The sequence below is a fragment of the Phyllostomus hastatus genome, unplaced genomic scaffold, assembly GCF_019186645.2.
Source record: "Phyllostomus hastatus isolate PE091 unplaced genomic scaffold, TTU_PhHast_1.1 phas_contig_402, whole genome shotgun sequence".
Classification (NCBI taxonomy): Eukaryota; Metazoa; Chordata; class Mammalia; order Chiroptera; family Phyllostomidae; genus Phyllostomus; species Phyllostomus hastatus.
This window is the reverse complement of record NW_025333873.1, coordinates 5,691,759-5,712,916: the sequence shown is the minus strand read 5'-3', so window position 1 is coordinate 5,712,916 and position 21,158 is coordinate 5,691,759. Positions and strand designations below refer to the sequence as shown.

Genomic DNA, 21,158 nt, shown 5'->3' with positions numbered 1-21,158 from the left:
CCCAGGAGCAGCTGATATGGGCTTTCCACGGGGGCTGGGCAGAGAGTGACAAGGCCACCCTGGGGCCCAGGAGACGGGGAGCGGCCCAGAACAACGGGGTGCCGTGAGGGGCCCTGAGCCCCTTGTCAGCCTTCTGGGGTCTGTCACCTGTCCTTGTAGGGACTGGACACAGACGAAGATCCCTGGAAGCTGGGCACGCAGGTGAGGTGGAGGGTGCAGGGCTCCCAAGGGGCAGAGCTGAGCCCTTTGGGCAAGTCAGGTGCTATGCCACACGGCGGCAAAGATGAGAATTCGTGGTGACAGGACGGTTAGGGTAATGGGGACAGACACCAGGGGGCTTTGTTCCCCAGGAAGCACTAATGGTGCAAATTGCTCTTATCTTGATAATGAATGAGATATATGGTGCATTATAATTATATTGCATTACTGTATTACAGGAACGGAGCGAGATTATGTAATTATAGATTCACACAACAGTGCCATAGACAAACCTGTATCATATCATTATATAAATAACTGGGTCTAATATTTCATAGCAATATATCGCGGTAGCTGTGGTTACTGGGCAAATGATAGTGGAGCGCCTCACTCCGAGGGGTCGTTTGCATGTCATTAGCATATCCCTCCCAAGCCGGAAGCTGACAGATTGAGCTGACGGAGGGCTGGGGCTTGGCAACCAGCCACCTGGAATACGGAGCTCTCGGGAAATTCGCATGTGGCAGAACTCGCCCTTGTACCCAAAGCCCGAAGACTGACAGCAGAACGGTCTTCCACTGCCTCCAGCTCCTTCCGCAGGAGCTCTTTGGGTCTCTGCCCTATCAGCTTAGAGAAAAACAGATACCTGAACTTCTGACTCTGTCCAAAAGGACACTGACGGCGTCGCCTGTCAGCATAAACCGTTCAGCTGCGGCTTAATTCAGTCAAGCCCTGCTGCCCTCTCAGGTGCCTCGGCCTCTCCTCCGATCCTGAGTCTGCACGAGCTCAGGACTGGGTGGGTCGAGGCGAGGCTGTCCCCTCATCCCCTCCCAGAGCTGTCCCCCCAGGTCACTGGGCTGTGCACGGGAACAAGAAGGCCCATGTGCTTCCCAAGGCAGGTGGGTCCGGACACCCCAGTGTGGTGGTGCAACCGGCCCACTCGAGGTCCTGCCATGGGTCCAAGGCGCTCGGAAAGGCAGCCGACAGGGCGGGGGTGGGCCGAGCTGGGCGGTCCAGAGGGAGCGCTTGTGAGGTCCGGACACAGGGAGCACTCGGCCAGACGCTGAGAACCGAGCCCCTTGCTGCCCCAGGAAGACAGAGCTGGAAGATCCGGGTGCCTTGACCCGTCCGCTTAGTCCCGACCCCTCTCTTCCCGTCAGCGGCTCCCTGTCCTCACGTTCTGCCCTGTCTGGTCGGGAACCCACGTTCTGTCACTTCTCCAGGTTCAGGGCCAAGGCCGAGAGGGCGACTGTAGGCCAGGCGCTAGGTGGCCTTGAGCGACTCGTCCAAGGGCCCCCCCGCTGTGTGACCTCCGGCCAGCAGTGCCCAGGGCAGGAAGCAGAGGGTAACGCTCCCCAGTGTCTGCTGCCCGGGTGGGGGCCCCACGTTCACCCTGGGCTCTCCTCCTTCTCCTCCGGCGGCAGGTACGACACCATCACCAACCAGTGGGAGGCGGTGGCCCCTCTGCCCAAGGCCGTGCACTCTGCGGCAGCCACCGTGTGTGGCGGCAAGATCTACGTGTTCGGCGGCGTGAACGAGGCGGGCAGGGCCGCGGGCGTCCTCCAGTCTTACGTCCCCCAGACCAACACGTGGAGCTTCATCGAGTCCCCGATGATCGGTGAGGACCAGCTGTCTCCTCGGCCCCGGGCCAGTCAGTGACACTGGAGGGCTGTCCAGCTCCCCTCCCGCAGAGGGAGGGCCCCAGGGAAAGGGAAGGGGAGAAGGCCGAGAGGGGGTGTGCCGACCCGCCTGCCCGTTCTCCCCACAGACAACAAGTACGCTCCCGCCGTCACCCTCAACGGCTTCGTGTTCATCCTGGGTGGGGCCTACGCCAGAGCCACCACCATCTACGACCCCGAGAAAGGGAACATTAAGGCCGGCCCGAACATGAATCACTCTCGCCAGTTCTGCAGGTGAGCCAGCTGCAGCCCCTCGGCCGAGGTTGGAAAGGAGGAGGGGAGGGAGGGAGGGAAGGAGGAAGCAAGGGAGGGATTGGAGCACAAAGAGTGACCACCATTCATGGGCCAAAGCAAGTCCCTGGCCCAGAGCAGCAACCACGCGAACCGCAGGTGTGGACTTAGTGCCAGAGTGTAAAGCTCCCAGGGGCAGCCCCTGGCCCAGAAGCCCAGCCCTGTGGCTTCCACGGACCCCACAGCAAAGCGAAGGGCGTCCTACCTGGAAGGCTCCAGGGCTTGGAGGCTGCACCCTCTCTCAGAGGGCAGTGAGGGTGCTGCTGTGGGGTCAGCTCTGCTCTGGGACCACTGGCCCCATCACAGACAGGAGGCAGCAGCAGCCCAGAGCTGCACCACACCCTATGTGGGACAGGTGGCTTTTCCGCACGAAGCGCTATCGGAGCCAGCGCCCACTGTTTGTACGGTGTGGCTGAGAAAGCTGGGCACCACGACTAGCCAGTCGTGTGACCTTGGACAAGGAACTCTCCCTCTGCGAGGAGGGTCTGTCTCTGAAACAGGCAGCTAGTTGGACAGGACAGCTGCTAAGGGCCTGGGAGCAGGGGGGTTCTCCCGTTCTCCGCCTTACCTTCCTGCCGTGCGCTCTAACGGGTGACAGTGCGCAGGGCACCTCCGAGGACACCCCCCCGATACAGACAGCTGGCGCTGGAGCAGGGCCTGTTGGGAGGACTCCCTGGCCTTGTCCGGGACCCGAAGTGGGTGCAGAAGGACGTGGTGCCTGAGGGGAGGTTGAAGCTGGGTCTGGCAAGAGAAGCGGGGAAAAGTCGTGCCCCAAAGGGAGGAATGTGAGTGCCCGGGGGGCGTGGAGCAGCTAAGCGGGGAGGCTGGGCCCTTCGGTGTCTGCTAAGACGTCTAGACCAATGTGTTCTCTTCAGGGCTCAGAACTGCAAAACTGGGTGGAGATGTTCAAAGGGTGTCTGTCCAGTTTCAGGGGCCAGCCAAGAAGAAGTGGCCACTCACTCCAATGGTTGAACGAGCAGGGCTCGACTCGTGGGTCCGTGGGACAGGGTGGCTGAAAGGCAGGAAGGGAGGACATGCAGACGGGGCAGCGCACAGGGCTGACCGAGACTCGGGACCAAGCCCGAGAGTGTGGTGCGGGGACCGTGGGGTAACCCTGCAGAGAGCACCCCACACCCTGGCAGTCAGGGGTGGGCAGCGGCTCCTGCCACACCGTTCAGGAACCACAGTGGGGAGGCGCTGACTCTGGGCACCTCGGCGAGGGTGGACATCCCAGCCCGGTGGCCGGTGCTCAAGGATGACTTTTTATCCCGTCTGCTGTCCTTCCGTGAGTCACGTTCCCTGCGTGATCTGAGCGGCAGGGAGGGTCTGTACGGGCACCAGGAAAGGATGAGACTCAGTGAACTGAGCCGAGACCCTGTCCATCGTCCAGACATCTTTAATCAGTCCGGCAGGTCCCGGGGCACCCAGGATACATGTGTCACCCACAGCTCCAAGGGTAGTGCAGCACGGAGTTCTGATTGGCTCTGGAGGGAAGGTGTTTTCCTTATACCAGCTTGGGTCGGAGGGCAGAGAAGAGCAGTGAGAGCCCGTGTGACTTTTGCAAAGGGGGAGAAGCAGCCTGCGCGAGACAGGGGCCTGAGGATCTATCTCCAGGTCGAAAGGGGAAGCTCAATGGCTAATACTCTTCCCGCTCTCCCCGACAGTGCCGTGGTGCTCGACGGCAAGATTTATGCGACTGGGGGCATTGTCAGCAGTGAGGGCCCAGCGCTGGGCAACATGGAAGCCTACGACCCCGCCACCAACACGTGGACCCTCCTCCCCCACATGCCCTGCCCCGTGTTCAGACACGGCTGCGTCGTGATAAAGAAATATATTCAAAGCGGCTGACGCCAGCGGGTCCCCCACACGAGACTGTGGACGCGTCGGGTGAGGCCAGGGCCGCTCACGACGATCAGTTTTCAGCAACGCCAGTAAGAGGCCAACAAACACAATCAAGGAACTCACTGCGCTAAACATCCGAATCCTCTCTACAGTGAATGTAGGAAATCATCCTTGCCTTTGGGGAAGCCAGGGCCCAGCGCCCCGAGACCGGGACCGTCCGCCCGCGAGCGGGGCCTCGGGGCTCCGGCGGAGGAACTTGCTCTCAACGGAGGCGCTCCCTCTGCCCGGTGCAATAGATTCTCACATATTTTTCAACTGGGAGAGAGAAGCTGTTCTTTTCCTTCCTGCAGAGCAAGCGTGACCCCCAAGCCACCCTAGGTCAGTTATCCTGTGACAATATTAGGCATCAGGCTCTCTCGGAATAAGATCAAAGTGTCCTTATCACTTTGATTCCTACTTTTTTCTTTTTAACCAGTGGACACTTCCAGTGGCCGAGAGAGGACAAGGGACTGTGCCGTGTGGCACGAGGTCTAGGAGGCGTCCGGTCCCCACCAGGGCCGAAGAGGTCCAGCCACCTGTGCGTAGCCAGGCGCGGCTGGGGCCGCGGCACTGCGGGGGCAGCTGGCGGGCCGCTGGGGGAGCCATCCGTCCTTCCCAGGTTTTCCTACCACGTTTTTGCCAGAGAAGGACGAGATGATTGTGCTAGCTTTCTGTTATCCAATATGAATTATTTAGATTTCCAAGGCATTTTCTTGATAAACAAGAGGCTATTTTTGAGTACCGAGAGGAGGAGGAGGCCACGAGAGGGAGAATGCGGGAATTCCCAAAGCTCTTTGTAGGTAGTGCCCGAGCGGGGCGTTTGCTCTGATTTTTCTACATGCAGAATAAAGGATCTCTCCTGGGGGGCGGGGGGAATGAACGCCCCCGTTTTATTTTTAGAAAAAGTAACTCCCAGACAGCCGCCTTGAAAGCTGTGCCTCCTGGGGGTATTGTCAAACAAAACAGTTCTGTTCTCGAGGGAAACACCTGTCCAGCTCCCTCCATGAGGTACAGCTGAGGACCCAGGCCAGGCCGGACGGGCAGGAGAGAGGGAGGGAGGATACACGTCTACAAAGCACAGGAGACTATTTTTGATATTTATAGCTATATATTCAGGCGCCTGCCAGCAGAGCTCTCAGGATGGGGGCAGCCTCCGCAGACGAGCCGTGACAGCCGAGGCCGAGGGGCGCGCGCAGGAGCGCCCTTCCTGAGCGTGTGGTCCTGAGACAGGGGAGCCGGGACGGAGGCGGCGGCACCGAGGGTCGCGTGCGAGGGCCCTTCCCGCCGGTCTCCGACCCTCAGGCCTCACGCAGCAGCGACCAGTTTCCCTTCCAGGGCGAGAAGGGTGCCGCCACTCCTGCGCCGTTTTGTGGAAGTTGGTACCAAATACGCATTTACCATTTTTATACCTAGGAAGTCAACTTGCTGTCATTTGAGGATTAAAAAAAAAAAAAGAAAAGAAAAGAAAGAAAACATTCACGCGGAGAAAAGGGCAGGACACGCCTTCCACCTCTCAGCATCCGATGACACGGAAATTCCAGCTCTAGCACTTACGAGTGCGGCTCCCACTTGGACGCGATACCGAGCTTCGTTATGCAGTTTTTAATATTATTTATTCTTTTAAAAAGTAATAAGCACAAAACTACATACATTGTATGTCATTTAACGTATTTATGTCAAACAGGGTGCAAGGGTGAACCCAAGGACTGGAGCACAAGTCCCTAGCTGCCCGGGGCGGGGCCACGCTAGCGTCGGCGAGCGCTGCCTCCAAAGGAGGTGTCCGCGGCCAGTGGGACTCCGCCGGGGCCGCGGGGCCGCGCGCGCCTCCTCCTCCTCCACCGCACCGGAGCAAAGCTGGCCGCTTCTGTGAATGACATAAACAGGGTTCTCTGTAATGGTATTTGTACATAGTATATGTTTATTGTTAAGTTCTTGTTATATTATAATAAATATATTTATAGATCTAGACTCGGAAGTCCACGTAATGTCTTCGTGGGCCTCCGGCCTCGCCCCCCGGGGAGGAGAACCCCTGTTGCCCCTCACACCTCCGCTGTCTGGGCTGGGTCCCAGGGCTTCATGCAGATCCCGACGATTAGAAAGGCCAGGACTCCTCAGCAAGGGGACAAACGGCTGAAAGGAAGCCGAGGACAAAGAGCAGGGAGAGGTCCACGTTGGAAGGGACTGGCAAACAGCCTGGAACTGACTCTGAGGGTCTCGCTTTAGGTGTAAGTGCCCTTCGTAGGAGACGTGCATGACTGACGGCTTCCAGGCCGCCCCCCCCCCCGACCCCCGCCGTCTAACTCCTGCAGCGGGAGCTTCAGGGCAGGGAGGGGGCGGGGCTGGGCCAAGGCCACAGGGCAACGCCGGCTCCTCAGCCTGAGAAGCACGGCCTGCTTCCTCCAGGGCGAACAGGGTGTGGCTCCCTCCCTAAGATGCAGAAGAGGCGCCCCCCCCCCACCCGCCCCCTGCCTCCTTCAGTCACGCCCAAGGCTGTTCTCTAACGTGTCACCTAGACAGACTTCGCTAAGGACACCCACGCGAGGCTTCCCAGGTGAAGCTGCAAGCTACCAGACAGGGCTGCACAGCCTCGTGCAGGGGAATGAGTCTAGATCAGCAGGAACAGGTAGGCTTGCCAGCATTTCTTAGTCCCCACCTCTAACCGGGACCGAGTGTCTCTCTGCAAGGAAAAGGTCCGAGAAGGGTGGGGCGGGGTCGGCGAGAGCAGGGTCGGCGAGAGCAGGGTCGGCGAGAGCGGGGGTCCAGAGACGCCGGCCGAGGCCTTGTGAGGAGGGAGCCAGGGAGTTGCCCAGGGAGTATCTGCGATGGTGTCTTCAGAAACGTCAGCCCCGGAGGAAAGGAGGGGGGGCGTCTAGAAGATTCCAGCTGTGACGCACTGAAATCATAACCTGTCATCAGCACCGAGCAGTAGTGTTGTCCGCTCCCCCCTTGGCCACTTTATGTCCCTGCATCGAGGTAGACGAACTCTCTGGGTCCACAGTGCACCTGTGTCCTGTAGACTCAACTCGGGGAGGTAAACAAACTGCATCTCACCATCACAAACATGCGTGGCGTGTCCCCAGAACCAGGGGGAGTCTCTCCTGTGGGACTCGAGGTACACTCATCAGACCTGGGGTGGAGCGCGAGAGAGTTCACTGTGACCGCCACAAATGGGGGAGGGGGGTGTCACTCTGTGTGTGTGTGTGTGTGAGAGAGAGAGAGAGAGAGAGAGAGAGGGTGAGGCGGGAATTTTTCTAAACTCATAGCCAAAATAAGAACAAGTCAGGAAGGACATTTGCACTTCCTATGACGAAGGATTCATATCTTGACTAAAGAGCTCGTGTGATTCAATTAGAAAATGTTAAGTGATTCCAGCCATTAACTAGGTCATAAACAGACCCCACAAAGAGAAAACATCGCTAGCAAACACTGAACAAAAAACCTCAACGCTGGTAGTCATTACACAATGAGACATGAAATTAGGAGGTGACATCCTGACCTACTAAATCGGCTTACCAAAGCTGCAGCTGGAGGCTGGGAGGGGCCGTCCGGCGCTGCTGAGCACAGGTGAAACTCCTGAGTGGTGCCCCGGGCTTTGCAAACGGGGATGGCCCTTTTAGGGAGCGACGTGGCAGGTGCCGTGCAGCGAAGCCTGAAAGCCCGAAAGCCCGAAAGCCCGAGGAGCACTTGGCCCAGGAAGTGCACCGTGGGCGTCCCCAAGGGAATACCACCAGCTCTGGGGAAGGCGGAGAAGACCAGCTCGCTCCCACCTCTTGACACTCACTGTGGTCAGACACCACGCTGCTCACTTAAAGCTCGGAATCCTCACGTTTCTGCGAGGCGGGCACGAAAGACGCACAGTGTTGCAGAAAACGTCAGACGAGGAAGGTCGTGAGACGCAGGTCTGCACGTGGCTGTGGTCATATAAGATCTGTGTGTGAAGCTATGTAACATAGGGATGTAAAAATGGCGGGTTCACAGCCGTGAACTAGTAGTTGCACTGATGGGATCGTGGGCCGTTTCTCTTCCCTCTTCTCCAGAATGTATACAAAGTGATGACACTACTTTTATAATGAAGACATATATTTTTCAGTGGGGAATGAGGAGCAGAGAGTAGTCATTCACCTCTAGTCTCAGAAATTGTCAAATATTATTTCCTACTTTGGGACCATAAACAATGGAGAAGTTAGGGTTCAGAGTAAAATAACAAAGAATTACATAGAAGAAAATGACTTAATGGAAAAATACAGTAAAAATAAACTATTTTTTTAAAAAGGAATGCCAGTAATAAGCAAGATTGTTTTGTTTTAATCTAAAGGCTAGGAGTGGATGGATTCTATCTTTCAGTGCATGAAGATTTTTATGGGGAAAAAATGGACATCCACCCGTCTCCGTGTTCTTGGAAGGTCCGGGAAGATGAAAAGCGCAAAAGGAAGGAGGGAAACTCTAGCTGCACAGGAGGACACCGTGCGGGCGCTGAAGCCCGAATGAGTGCCCCGGACCCTCGCGCAGGCCGTCTCTAATTAACGCCCGACACAGCTGGGCACCCCAGCCGCACACACCACGTGCTGCCCTCTTCTCCACTGCCCCGCAGGGCATAGGGCAGCATCTTCGCCCTTTAAGAGGAGACCGGGTCAGAAAAGGTAAGCGACTGGTGCAGTCACAGCTATCCTGGGGACACTCGTGCCCCAGCACCCCCCGTACATCACCGCATTTATCCTCCTACCAACCCGGCAGAGGATGGTGAGCCCCGCTGTGCAGGGGGGACCCCGGTGAAGTGGAGACTCGGCCTAAGGCAAGGCAGTATGCAGACCCAGCTCGGTGAGACTCCAGGCAGGGGCCTGGCTACGTCACACGGCCCCTCCAAGCCTCCCTGCACTGCGCAGCTCTTAGGACTCCGAGACCGAGGCTCCTTCCTTGTCCCCAGCCTGTCTCAGAAAGCTGTCATGAAGACAGTTCTGCCGTAGGACAGTCAGCTCTGTGTGAGGCACCGTCCTCTTTGGAAGCCGTTGTTGAAATGCCTGGTAAGAGACTCAGCAGCACACGGCTTCCTCCAGCAGAAGGTCGGGGTCTGCCCAGGAAACCTGGGAGAAGGGGAGTCCACTAACCTGTCAGGCCAGCCAGTGCCACCTCCTTCGAAAGTCCTCCTGCGAGCCTTCACCGTGCCATGAACTCTTAAGGGGTTCCTGTCATTCTCGCCGACCACAGTCCCGGCCAGGGAGAGTCAAGGGGAGAACATGCTGGCCCTGGCTGCAGCATCCTCGGCCCCAAAGGGAACACCATGACCTTGGCCCCCAAGGAGATAGAAGTTAAAGTGTTTCCCCAGCATCCTGAGCATGTCCAGCCGTGAGGGGTGGCTCCTAAAAGCATTTATCATCCTGCCGTAATCAGTATTTGTGGAGGGGGGATCCATTTCCCCAACCCACACCAACACCGAAATTGGCCAACTTTTAAATGTTGCTCATATCACAGATGGAAAATATTTTTTGGCCCCTTGTACTTCTATCTGTAAATGTCCTATGATTATTTATGTTTTATTTATGGGATAGATCTCTTCATATCTTATGACCCTTAATGACCCTTCTCAGTTATATATATATGGTAAATATTTTCTCCCCATTTATCATTTGTCTTTTACATTTTGTCCTTCATTGTAGAGAATCTTAAATTACTCCGTAGTCAAATCTAGCTTTTATAGTTCAGAAAGGCTTCCTGTACCCTGAGGATATTGTTAAAAATTCTCTTGTACATATTTATTTTCATCCTGTCACTTTTTTCATGTTTACTTCTTAAATCCACTATCCTGAAACATTTTTGTGCAAGATTCCAAACAAAGCTCTACCATCTTCCCCACACACAGAACACCAACTGACCGGGTTCCTACCAGTGAATCTTTTTTATTTGAAACACCCATTTTATCTGATATCATTTCCAAAGATACCGACGGGCTTTTGGTCTGTTGATCTCTTGGTCTTATCGCTTCTCTTTCCCTTTTTACACTAATACAATACATCTTGGTATTTCCTGCAGCAAGTCTCGTCCTGTAATTATTTTTTAAATGTAGTTTTTGAAAGCTCCAAAAATCTCTAGGTCATTTTGAAGTATTATCCTCTTCTAAGTAAATTTATTTTAAGGTAGGTGTTACCGATTCTTTTTTTTTTAATATTTTATTTATTTATTTTTAGAGAGGGAAGGGAGGGAGAGAGAGAGAGAGAGAGAGAGAGAGAGAGAGAGAAACATCAATGTGCGGTTGCTGGGGGCTATGGCCTGCAACCCAGGAATGTACCCTGGCTGGGAATCGAACCTGGGACACTTTGGTTCCCAGCCCACGCTCAATCCACTGAGCTATGCCCGTCAGGGCAGGATTCTTTCTGAAGCTTACTCCTGTTGTTTTATAGTTTAAGTTACTAGTGTGAATGGGCTTTTTTTGCTCCATTACAGCTTTTGTTTATGAATAATATATTAAAACGTTATTGACTTCTCTGTAAAAAAAAATTAAAAAAATAAAAAAGTAGGTCAAAGAACAAACTCAAAGAAGGACCCAACTCCAAGAACGCTGACTTTCCTACGGATAGCAGAAATAAGATCACCCAAAAATCTGTGTTCACCTTCCCAAATTTAAAACCCGTGTGCTCCGCTGCCCCCCAGCATTCGTGGGTCACTCGGGCGACTTTCCTCCGGAGGTGGGGATGCAGCCGGTGAGTGGCGCCCGCTGGGCGAGCAGACTACGCCGCCTGCTGGCCGGGGCCAGGCCCTTCCGTCTGCGACCGCAGAGCAGCCGGGACAGCCCACCCACACTCTACTGGCAGCGTGGGAGTATTTTCGGTTATGGCAAGGGGAAGGGCAAGGCCCCAGCTTTGGCCGCCCCTGCAGCCTACAGATGCCTGAAGAACTGACTGTGCGCAGGGACTTCCTTCATCCTGGGGGGCCCGGCCAGGGCTCCGCACACACCCGTGCCTCCGGGGAGCTGTCATAGCCCTTCTTCCTGAGGGCCCCGGCCCTGGGACTCTGCATCCCTGTTAGTAAAAGCCCGTCCTCGAGGCTCGGCAACTCACCTCCTCCATTCTCTGCCTTGCGACCTCCGCTGCCTTATTTCAGCCCATGTCACTCACTTCCCACTCGGGTTGTCGCCACGGCTTCTTCCTTAGCGTTCTTTTTAGTAACAGCTTTATTGACATATGATTCACATATGATAAAGTTCACCGTTTGAAAGGATGCAGTTCGGTGAGTTTTAGTACATTCACGGGGTTGGGAGGCCATCACCCACCCCTCCCTAATTCCAGGGCACTGTCACCATCTCAGAAAGCCACCTGCGCCCACGAGCAGTACCCTCCACCCCCCCACTCCCACCCCAGCCCCGCCCCCAGCACACAGCCAACTCGGATCTACTTTGTGTCTCTGTGGGCTTGCCTGTTACGGACATTTCGTATAGATGACATCATACGGTATGTGTGGCTTGTAGCTCTGGCTTCCACTGAGCGCGCTGTCCTCAAGATTCATCTCGGTTGTAGCATGTATCAGGACTTCATTCCTTTTTATGGCCCAATAGTATTTCACCGCACAGGTGTGTAAAGTGGATATATACAAAAGGGATGCATCGTGAATATCCACTAACCAGTTGACGGGCATTGGGTGACTTCCACTTTGCAGCTATTAGGGATAATGCCGCCGTAAACATTTGTGTACAAGGACTTCAGATTAAATACATTTGGGAAATGCTGGCTTTAACACACGCATCCACCGATGGTTGCCAGGGTGTGACCTGACGTGGTCTGAAAAGGTCCCTGGGCATTTTGCACTTTATTTAAATTTTGAACAATGGGACACTCTTCCGAACAAGCCGCCTCCAGCAGAGCGCAGACAGACCAGTCATGGTCCTGTCAATATCCAAAATTCAAAAACGTCCACGTCAGTCTCAGCATTTGAATGGAAACACTGTAATGAAGTGTAAAAATACTCTAGTTAATATTTGTGTTAATAGTGAGGCAACACTGCATCGATTCCAGATATCAAATCTTGACTATGTGGAGGGAAAACAAGATTTTTAATAGAAGATCTTTTGCTGATTTGTTTTTGTGGATATATGCATTCAAACAGTATGAGAATTAGTATAAAGAAACATTCCAAAGATGTGCAACTAATTTTTTTGTAGTGTGACAAGCAATTATTTCTTTCTTTGCTACAAACTCCATTTTAAACAATCTTATTAAAGACATTTCTTTATTAAACTACGGTAAACCGCAGAGCTGCCAGCTAACTGTCTCCTTTAAACATGTGAGCATGAGACTTCCCACTGCAAATAACCATTATTTCAGTAACATATGAAGTATAATGTTACTTGTGGATTGTCACATTTCTTTTTTTAAAAAACATCTGTTTGCAAAGTCTTGTTAAAATACTTTGCATTCATTAAAGTGCTAAAATAGAAATTTGTAATTAATTTCCAACACTTTTCTCGAGGAATATTGAGCTATAAAGAAAGAAACTATATACAATATTTAGAGGTAATGCTATCTCGTGTCAAAATTAATTTTGCTCTGTTGTCTCGACGAGAGTGTAGCTGGCTGTAAACACGAGACTCGGGCCAATCATGTTTTTTATGAAAACTCGCTCCAGAGTTTCCTAAGCCTTTGGTTTTACTTAAGACCCTATGACAATATACAATTTTAGAGTGATGTTTTCTGATTTACTATTTGTTGAGAAGCTGGAAGTTTCAAAGCATTTAATAACTTATAGGGATCGAGTATATTAAACCACCCTGACATTGGAACTTTTTTTTAACCTACCAAAGAAACCTTAAGCTGCACTCTGGGACAAAAGTCTCTGGCCAGGATGTTTACATGCCCACCCCCCCACCACACCCCCCACCACACACACACACACACACACACACACACACTCTCTCTCTCTCTCTCTTTGCTCTTTAGTTGCAGGACAGACACTGAGCTTCCAGGTCCTTCCAGCCTCTGCCAGGTCAGCAGCCCCACGCTTATTTCACTGACACTCACACCCACGAATGGAATTCCTCTACCGAAATCTGTCTCAACCACCTGGAACACGCTGGCTCTTTGATGCAGCCAACGAGGCAAACCCACAATCCTAACTGTAATCCTGATCCAACTATCCACCTCCTCTGAGGCTTCCCTTGGGGCTGGCTATACCTGCAAGGTACCCCCACATTCCCAAAGGCTGACCCCACTGTTAACACAGGGTCCCCACCCTCCCCTGGGTTACCTGATTCTCAGCTGTTCCTGGAGAGGACACTTTCGGCTCCCACCAGTGAGTGTGCTCCACCTTCATGTCTCCCCCGTGAATCTCCTACCCAGAAGCCCCCACTCTTAGCAAAGGGCACACCTCTCATCAAAGTAACTGAGGCGGAGGATGGCCGCGTTTTTCATCTTCCCGAAGTGCCCGTTAAAAACAGAGCGATCGGGCTGAAAAAGTCAAAGACTCGCAGACAACATCCAGGTAACTAACGCGGCATCTCCAGAACTCCAAATCCCAGGTGGACAGGAGCACACCATGAACACACCTGACAGACACCGTGTGGTACACGTGTGAGGAGGCGAGCAGAGGGGTGTCAGCAGCAGCTGGTGGCACCCAGAACGCCCCAGGTCCTCGCAGGGAAGCTGGGGGGCAGGCGGGGGCCCAGTGGAGGAGAACCCTTCACACGGAGTGTTCTTGCGGACCCCAGCTCCCAGGTGAGCGTGGGGTGGGTTCTGGGGGAACTGTGAGTCGTGCGAATTCTCAAAACGAACCAGCCGAAGCCCCCCTTTCGGCACCCCAGCGCCCCACTAAGGCCAAACTTGGAGGGACAGAATCTAAGTGGAACAGGCCCGGGACAGGAGAGAGACCCAGGACGAGGGGGCGGGGCCAGGAGGCTGCAGGGCGGGCGGAGGCAGCCGCGCGTTCACACGCTCCAGGAAAGTAACAGCCACAGCGGAGAGGGCCCCGGAGACCTGAAATGCAGGCTTCCTTCTAAAAGCAAGAAAAGGAAAGTCCTAGAAAATGAGCAATGGAGGATTGAGGGAAAATCCCCAATAAATATATTAAAAGGAAAAACTTGAAAAGGAGGCTGCCCCTACAGGCAATAACAGCCTTTCAGAAGACGTGCCTGCAAAATACATGAAAACCAAAACCTACCAAAGGGCACAAAAGAGCCACAGAAGACTGAAAGAACAGCATGAACCAGAATTTTAAAAACTCACAAAGGCTGTGAAATAATTCAGGAAAGAATGAGAGGAAATCCTTTTGGAAACTAAACTAGAAAAAAACATGAAAGTTCATTAAAAAAACAGATAATGCCTTCAGACAAATAGAAGTGGGGGGTTGGGGGGGCGGGAAATTTGTATGTAAAGTAACGAGGAAATAAACAAACATCCGGTCCTGGGTAAGACTAAGTAGACCCTCTCTGCCACGGAGTACAGTGAAAAGTTCTGGACAAAAGACACAAAGCAATGACCTAAGGGCTCTGAAAATTAGACGAAGCAGGCGACCTGGGTAGGAAAGTCAAAACGCAAAGAATGACCCGCTCTGTGAGGGGTGTCCCGCCCCGCCCCCACCCCCGGGGCTCACCCTGCAGGGCCGCCGAAGCCGGGAAGGTTAACGCTCTCCCTAGCCCCGCCAGACCCAAGCCCAGGAACGAGTCAGCCTCCAGCGACCGTGGTAGCAGGCACGTCCCCAAAGATTCTGGTCTCTCTTTTGAGCCATGCCACAAGAAAGGGGGGCCCCGGGGGGCTGCGAGTGTGTAAGGTCACGAAGGGCGCAGGGAGTGCCGAGGGGCGGGGGGAGGGAGGTGCTTTCAGTTACGGTGCGAAACCCTCAGTCCAGTCGCACGAGCACGGAACTGACCGGGCCAGCAGAGCGGAGACTCTGAGACGCCCTCTCCTGCGGGAGGCCCTGGCGACCTGCCCCCCCCACCTCACTCCCCGGCCCGGCCCGCGGCTGGCGCGCGGTGGGAGCTGAGTCAAGTTCCCGTTGCTGCTGTGAGAAACCAGGCAAACGCGGTGGCCTGGGTAACACAAACGCGTTGTGGCGCCGCCGGCGGTCAGAAGTCTAACAAGAGTCTAAGGAGCTACGAAGAAGGCGTCCAGAGGCCCCTGTTCCTGCAGGAGTTCCAGGGAAAAGCCTGTTCCCTCGCCTCTTCCAGCTGCCAGAAGCTACCCTCACTTCTCGGCCCCGGCCCTGCCTCCACCCTCAAAGCCCGGTGCTCCGGCCTCTGCCTCTGCTCCACCATCGCTTCTCCTTTTCCTGACTTTAGTCGCCCTGCCTCCCTCTCTTTTTAAGTGTATTTTGTTGATTATGCTATTACAGTCCTATTTTTTTCTCCCCTTTCTCCCTCTCTGCCTGTACCCCTCTTCCCACCAGCACTCCCCAGCCTTGGTGCATGTCCATGCGAGTTCTTTGGCTTCTCCATTTCCCACACTGTTCTTACCCTCCCCCCTGCCTATTTTGTACCTACCACCTGTGCTTCTCATTCCCTGTACCTTTCCCCCCATTCTCCCCCTCCCCTTCCCCACTGATAACCTCCAGGTGATCTCCGTTTCTGTGATTCTGTTCCTGGGCTACTTGTTGGCTTAGCGTGTTTTTGTTTTCTAGGTTCCGTTGTTGACGGTTGTGAGCTTGTTGTCACTTTCCTGCTCACAGTTCTGTAGGCTCCCTTGTGACTGCACGGGCCCCCTCAGATCGCCCAGGACACTCTCCCCAGCTCGTAATCTTAGCCGTAGCTGCGAGTCCCTCTTACCAAAGACATGTTAAAATGCAATATGAAGATATTTAAATAACCCCAAAGACTCCAGGAAAGGGAGAGGAGAGTAACAGAAAGCAGGGGAGACAAACAGAAAACGTACAAAAAAATGCTAGAGTTAAAGCCAACCATAACACCAATTACACTATGTGTAAACCGCCTCACACCCACGAGATTGGCTGCTATCAGAAAAAAATTTTTTTTTCAGAGAATAACAAGTGTTGGCGAGGAGGCAGAGCGATTGTGCCACCTTCATGCTGTTGGTGAAACAGTGAGGCTCAGATCAACGCAGGGTGGCGGCTCCTCGACAGGTTAAAAGCAGAATTACCACGTGATCCAGCAATTTGACTTCCAGACAGACACACACAAAAACTGAAAGCAGTAATATTCCATAATGAGAAAAGGTTCTATCACCAAGAAGATGTAATCCTAAATGTGTAAGCAAATAACAGTAGAGCTTCAAGATACAGGAAGCAAAAGCAGAGAGAACTTAATAGAGAAATAGATAAATCCACAGGTATGCATGGGGAGTTCGACACTCCTTTCTTAGTAATTGATACAAGTAGACAGAAAATCAGCAAGGTTTTAAAGACCTGGACAACATAATAGAACCCTCCACCCAATGACAACAAAAATATTTTTTTTAATTTGTTTAAAGGTTTTATTTGTTTAGTTTTGAAGAGAAGGAGAAAGAGGGGGAGGGAAACATTGATGTGTGGTTGCCTCTCACGTGCCCCCTACTGGGGACCTGGCCCAAAACACAGGTATGTGCCCTGACTGGGAATCAAACCAACAACCCTTTGGTCCACAGGCCAGCACTCAATACACTGAGACACACCAGCCAGGGCTATACTTTTTTTCAGGTTGACATAAAACATAAACTAAGATAGATCATAAGCTAGGTAACAAAACAAACCAGAATAAAATTAAAATTAAAAGAACTCAAATTATACAGCCTATGTTAATTGACCACAACAGAATTAAATGAGAAATCAATAACACAAATTCTGGGAAATCCTAAATGTGATCAAATTAAATACACATTTAAATAATCCCAGAGTCATCCCTGGCTGGCGTAGCTCAGTGGATTGAGCTCGGGCTGCAAACCAAAGTGTCACAGGTTCGATTCCCAGTCAGGGTACATGCCTGGGTTGCAGGCCATGACCCCCAGCAACCACACATTGATGATGGAGGATACTGGCCAGCAGTATCCATCTCGGCTGCGGATGTTCGTCAACACGCGAGAAAAACATACACAGAGACAACCAGGTCCTGTGGGGGAATAGGAACAGCAGGGCCACTCCTCACGTGGGAAGCGCCTTGGCCACCCTCTCTCCTGGAGGGCGCCATGGCCACTCCTCACGTGGGGAGCCCGCCACTTGGCCACCCTCCCTGGTGGGGAGACAGCACAGTTCCCCCTCTGGAGAGGTTTTTTATTGGTTTCCTTTGAATAAGAATTCAGGTAAAAGCTCATTACTCATTGCTAGGAAGTAAGGATCAAACAATAGATAACAAGGAACTCTGAGGGTCTATTTTGAGTCAGGGTCAAAGAGCTATAAGACTTTGAGGAACAAATTAACTTCCTCCTTGGACCCTTATCATTCAACTGAGAGCATTCTAAATAAAGCAGGTTTCACAGGATCTTACATATTCTTTCTTAGGCCTGATCACCCGGGGAACCTGCCCTTTTCAGCACAGGGCTGCACCACCCTGCACCACCCTGTCATTGTTTCAGGCTTAGGTGGAGCAAGGGAAGTAAGGCAACCAAGAGATAAGGAGATTTTCTCCCAGATGATGAGGCTTTGTCAAAGCCAAGGGGCGAGGGTTCATCACCCTCTTTTGCTGTAGCCCCCAAAGTCCTTTCTTGGGGGCCTCCCATGTGATCGTACCTGTCTTAGGTCGTTCCCCTCTTGGGGAATCTTACCCGTCATTGGCTAACCGGCCAAGCTTTGGGGTTCAGTTATGAATGAAGCAGCAGAAGCAGCGCTCCTGCCAGGGAGATAAGCTTTTATCTCCTTGCTGGCTTATGGTCCAAGGGCGTTCTCTTAGCCTTAGCCTTGGCGGGGTTACAGCTTCTGATACCAGGCAGGGCGGTTCCCAACACATTGATGTTTCTCTCTCTCTCCCTCCCTTCCCTCTCTAAAAATAAATAAATAAAATCTTTAAAAAAAAAAAATCCCAGAGTCAAAGAGGGAGCTTCAGGGAGGCATAGAAAACATTTTGAAATGAGAAGGAAACGAGAAGGACCGTGCGAGGTGTCAGAACGTGTGGGATGCAGCTGGCCGGAAACGTGCTCACTAATTTTTAACATCAAATGTCTCTATTGGAAAAGCAAAACCTATCACACAGACCGTCTAACCTTTCCGTTTCAGAAACTAGGCCCAAAACAAGCAGAACGCGGGAAATAAGCCGAAAAGCAGAGATCGAAAGAACTTAAAAAAGAAACAACCAGGGCTGATGCATGAAACCAAAAACTAGTTTTGGGAAGAGATGAATAAAAACACACTGACTACCCAAGAAAAAAAAAACAAAACAAGCCACACGTTGCCAGTATCGGCAGCAGCAGAGGAACGTCACTGCAGACACGAGGGAGGCGAGACGCGGACGCAGACTCGACACTGCTGTGTCAAAGGGCGCAGGAGCCCCCCGGGAAGGGTTCCCGCGGGCCCCGGCGGGGGCCTGGCAGCGGCTATGAGCGTAATAACAGCGGCGCACTGACCCGCGCCAAACACGCTCAACTCTGTGAATCCGTAACGGCACCAAGGAAACAAACTCACCGCTTCTGGAGAGGGAGATCATTTACTGTTAAAACTGGTTCCTAAAGGTAGAGCGTCAGGCCTTAATCCGACCTCTCCTCCGCGGCTTGCAAACCGACTCACCAGATATTGGCACAGCGACTATCATGAGTAAGAACGGATTTCATTTGGACTCGCCGTTCTGCAAACCTGAATGCATTACGATGTCTAGGAACTGAGGGTCAGTCACTTCTGACGTCACAGAAAGAAGGCTAACCGGATCCTGCGTGCCTCCTAACAGAACACAGGCTCACGCATGAGGTCGTCTGGCGAAAAATATTAACAGTAAAAACCGGAATCCGATTGCGCTTCTAGATCTGTGCTGGCCAATAGATACATGACGTGAGCAACAGATGCGTTTAAGTTTTCTAGAAACTGTGTCTCAAAGACTAAACAAGAACTAGGTGGAAATTATTTTTAAATAGATTCAATTTAACTCAGTGTATCAAAGAGATGATCATTTCAATACACAATCACATCAAAACTATTAATCGGAGACTTCATATTATTCTCTGCAATAAGTCTTTAAAATAAGCGGGCATTTTATACTTATAGCAAAACTCAGGTTGCACTCGGTGTATTTTAAGAGCTCAATGGCCACAGGTGGCCGGCGGGTCCCATGCAGGACGGCACAGAGCCACGTACTGATCAGTGAGAAAAACAGAGGACAGGTGAATATGCGAGCTGGACCACAGTCAACAAAATCCAGGCTGGGGCATTCAAAAGATCAAAACCGGATTTCTTCAATAAATCAATGCCACACACAAAGAGAGACTGAGGGAGTCTGCAGATCAAGACGCTGAAATGTGACAAAGGAGGAAAACAGGCAGGAGAAATGTAAATGCGGTGTTTAGAAATGGACACAGGTGATAAAACTATAAGAGAAGCAAAAACACCGTTTTCATAAATGTTCCGATAGTGGTTACATGTGGGAAGAAAATGGGGGGTCTTCATTGGAGTGAGAGCTTCTGGGTTGGCTGAGAAAAAAGTGTTATTTTCTTTAACGGGGTGGCAGTTACATCTTCTGATAATAATTCGTGATACATTTGTTTGAAGCAGTTTTAACAATATAAAGAGGTATAAATTCACTAAGGAAATACTTAACAGAAAAAGTCTGACGTAATCCGGCATTAATTTCTTAAATGTCACCACACCCCACCCCATTGTCCTAAGCTTTAGATTTCTCTACAGGTCTGCTGGACCTGGGTGCCAAAACACCCACTGCCGCGTTCACTCCCGATTTGCTACGGTCCCCGGTCCACTCTCAGGCTTTGCAGGCACAGCTGCTCTCCCTGACCACCCAGGCAGGAGCCTAAGAGCCAGTCCAGGCTCTTCCTTTATCCTCACCCGCCCCCCCCCCCCCGCCCGCCCCGAATCGACCCACTCAGTCCTAATGATCCGACCTCTACTTTCTCTAGAGACCGCCCCTTCCCCGCCATCCCTACCGCAGCCCCCGCATTCACGCCCACAGCAGCATCTCTCCCCTGGAATATAAGAAACGGGTATCTGCTCACCTCTAACACCACCTTTTTCTTCACTTTGCTTCGGAATCCAGACAACCCGTCATGCGCACAGCTGTCTGAACGTAGCAGACTCGCCTCTGTGCCTAGGCCTTCGTGATACTGTTCCCTCTGCTCGAATGTTCTTCCCCGTTTTCCACCCCATTCCCTCCTTTTCTGAGATGCTGTTAAGACATCACGGGCACCGGAAAAACCTTTCATGAATTCTCTGGGCCGGTGTGGGGAAGTTCCCTTCCTCTGTCCGTGCTCCAACAGCACCTCAGCCAAGCCATTATCACTGCACTTACCGGATGAAACGTTTTTTCCCTTAAGAGTATGCCTCCTAGCTCTGGCTGGCATAGCTCAGTGGATTGAGCACAGGCTGCGAACCAAAGTGTCGCAGGTTCGATTCCCAGTCAGGGCACATGCCGGGGTTGCAGGCCATGACCCCCAGCAACTGCACATTGATGTTTCTCTCTCTCTCTCTCTTTCTCCCTCCCTTCCCTCTCTAAAAAATAAACAAATAAAATCTTAAAAAAAAAAAAAGAATATGTCTCCTCCTGAGCAGTGACTTCCAAGGGCAGGGCCCCTTTAACTCCGCACCGGGAGGCCCGTGCCTGGCACATACTTGGGCGTGTGACAGGCAGTCCACGTATCTTGTGAAAAGGCAGTAGTTATTTTTCAAACTAATATTTCTAAGGTTCCATTTTCATCAGGCCATATTCGAAAGCCGTCGGGGGTTGTCACACACTAAAGCACAGACACCTCTAGTGAGGTCCTTCCATCACAAGACCACCAACTACGGAGGTGGCCTCACCTTCCGCCGTGCTTCCATTTACAAACTCTGTACCTTCGATGGTAACCTGCTCAGTCTTCCAAACCAACTCTTTCACCCCTACTTTCCCAAACCATTGCAACCCACTAAAATGTTGGCCTTTTAAATGCAGTACTTAGCAACTCATTGGCAAGCAATCCATAATGCTGTCTGGTAAATAAAGCATTGATTTCAGAGACACTTGAATGACAGGGGCATGCTCCTCTAACTTCCCTGTCTCCAGCACACGAACGGTAGAAG

The 21,158-nt window shown here is 52.2% G+C and overlaps 1 protein-coding gene across 5 annotated transcripts in view; it reads left to right on the top strand.

The window, feature by feature from the left end:
- The window catches only part of KLHL29 (kelch like family member 29), a 281,972-nt gene extending 276,046 nt beyond the window's left edge, over nucleotides 1-5,926 (top strand). For all 5 annotated transcript variants that reach the window (XM_045844674.1, XM_045844670.1, XM_045844672.1 and 2 more), the window contains 3 exons: nucleotides 1,620-1,813; nucleotides 1,964-2,108; nucleotides 3,830-5,926. In XM_045844674.1, the coding sequence (XP_045700630.1) occupies nucleotides 1,620-1,813; nucleotides 1,964-2,108; nucleotides 3,830-4,013 (523 nt within the window). In that variant the 3' untranslated portion in view covers nucleotides 4,014-5,926. The remainder of the gene's footprint in view (nucleotides 1-1,619; nucleotides 1,814-1,963; nucleotides 2,109-3,829) is intronic.
- Nucleotides 5,927-21,158: the final 15,232 nt, after the last annotated feature.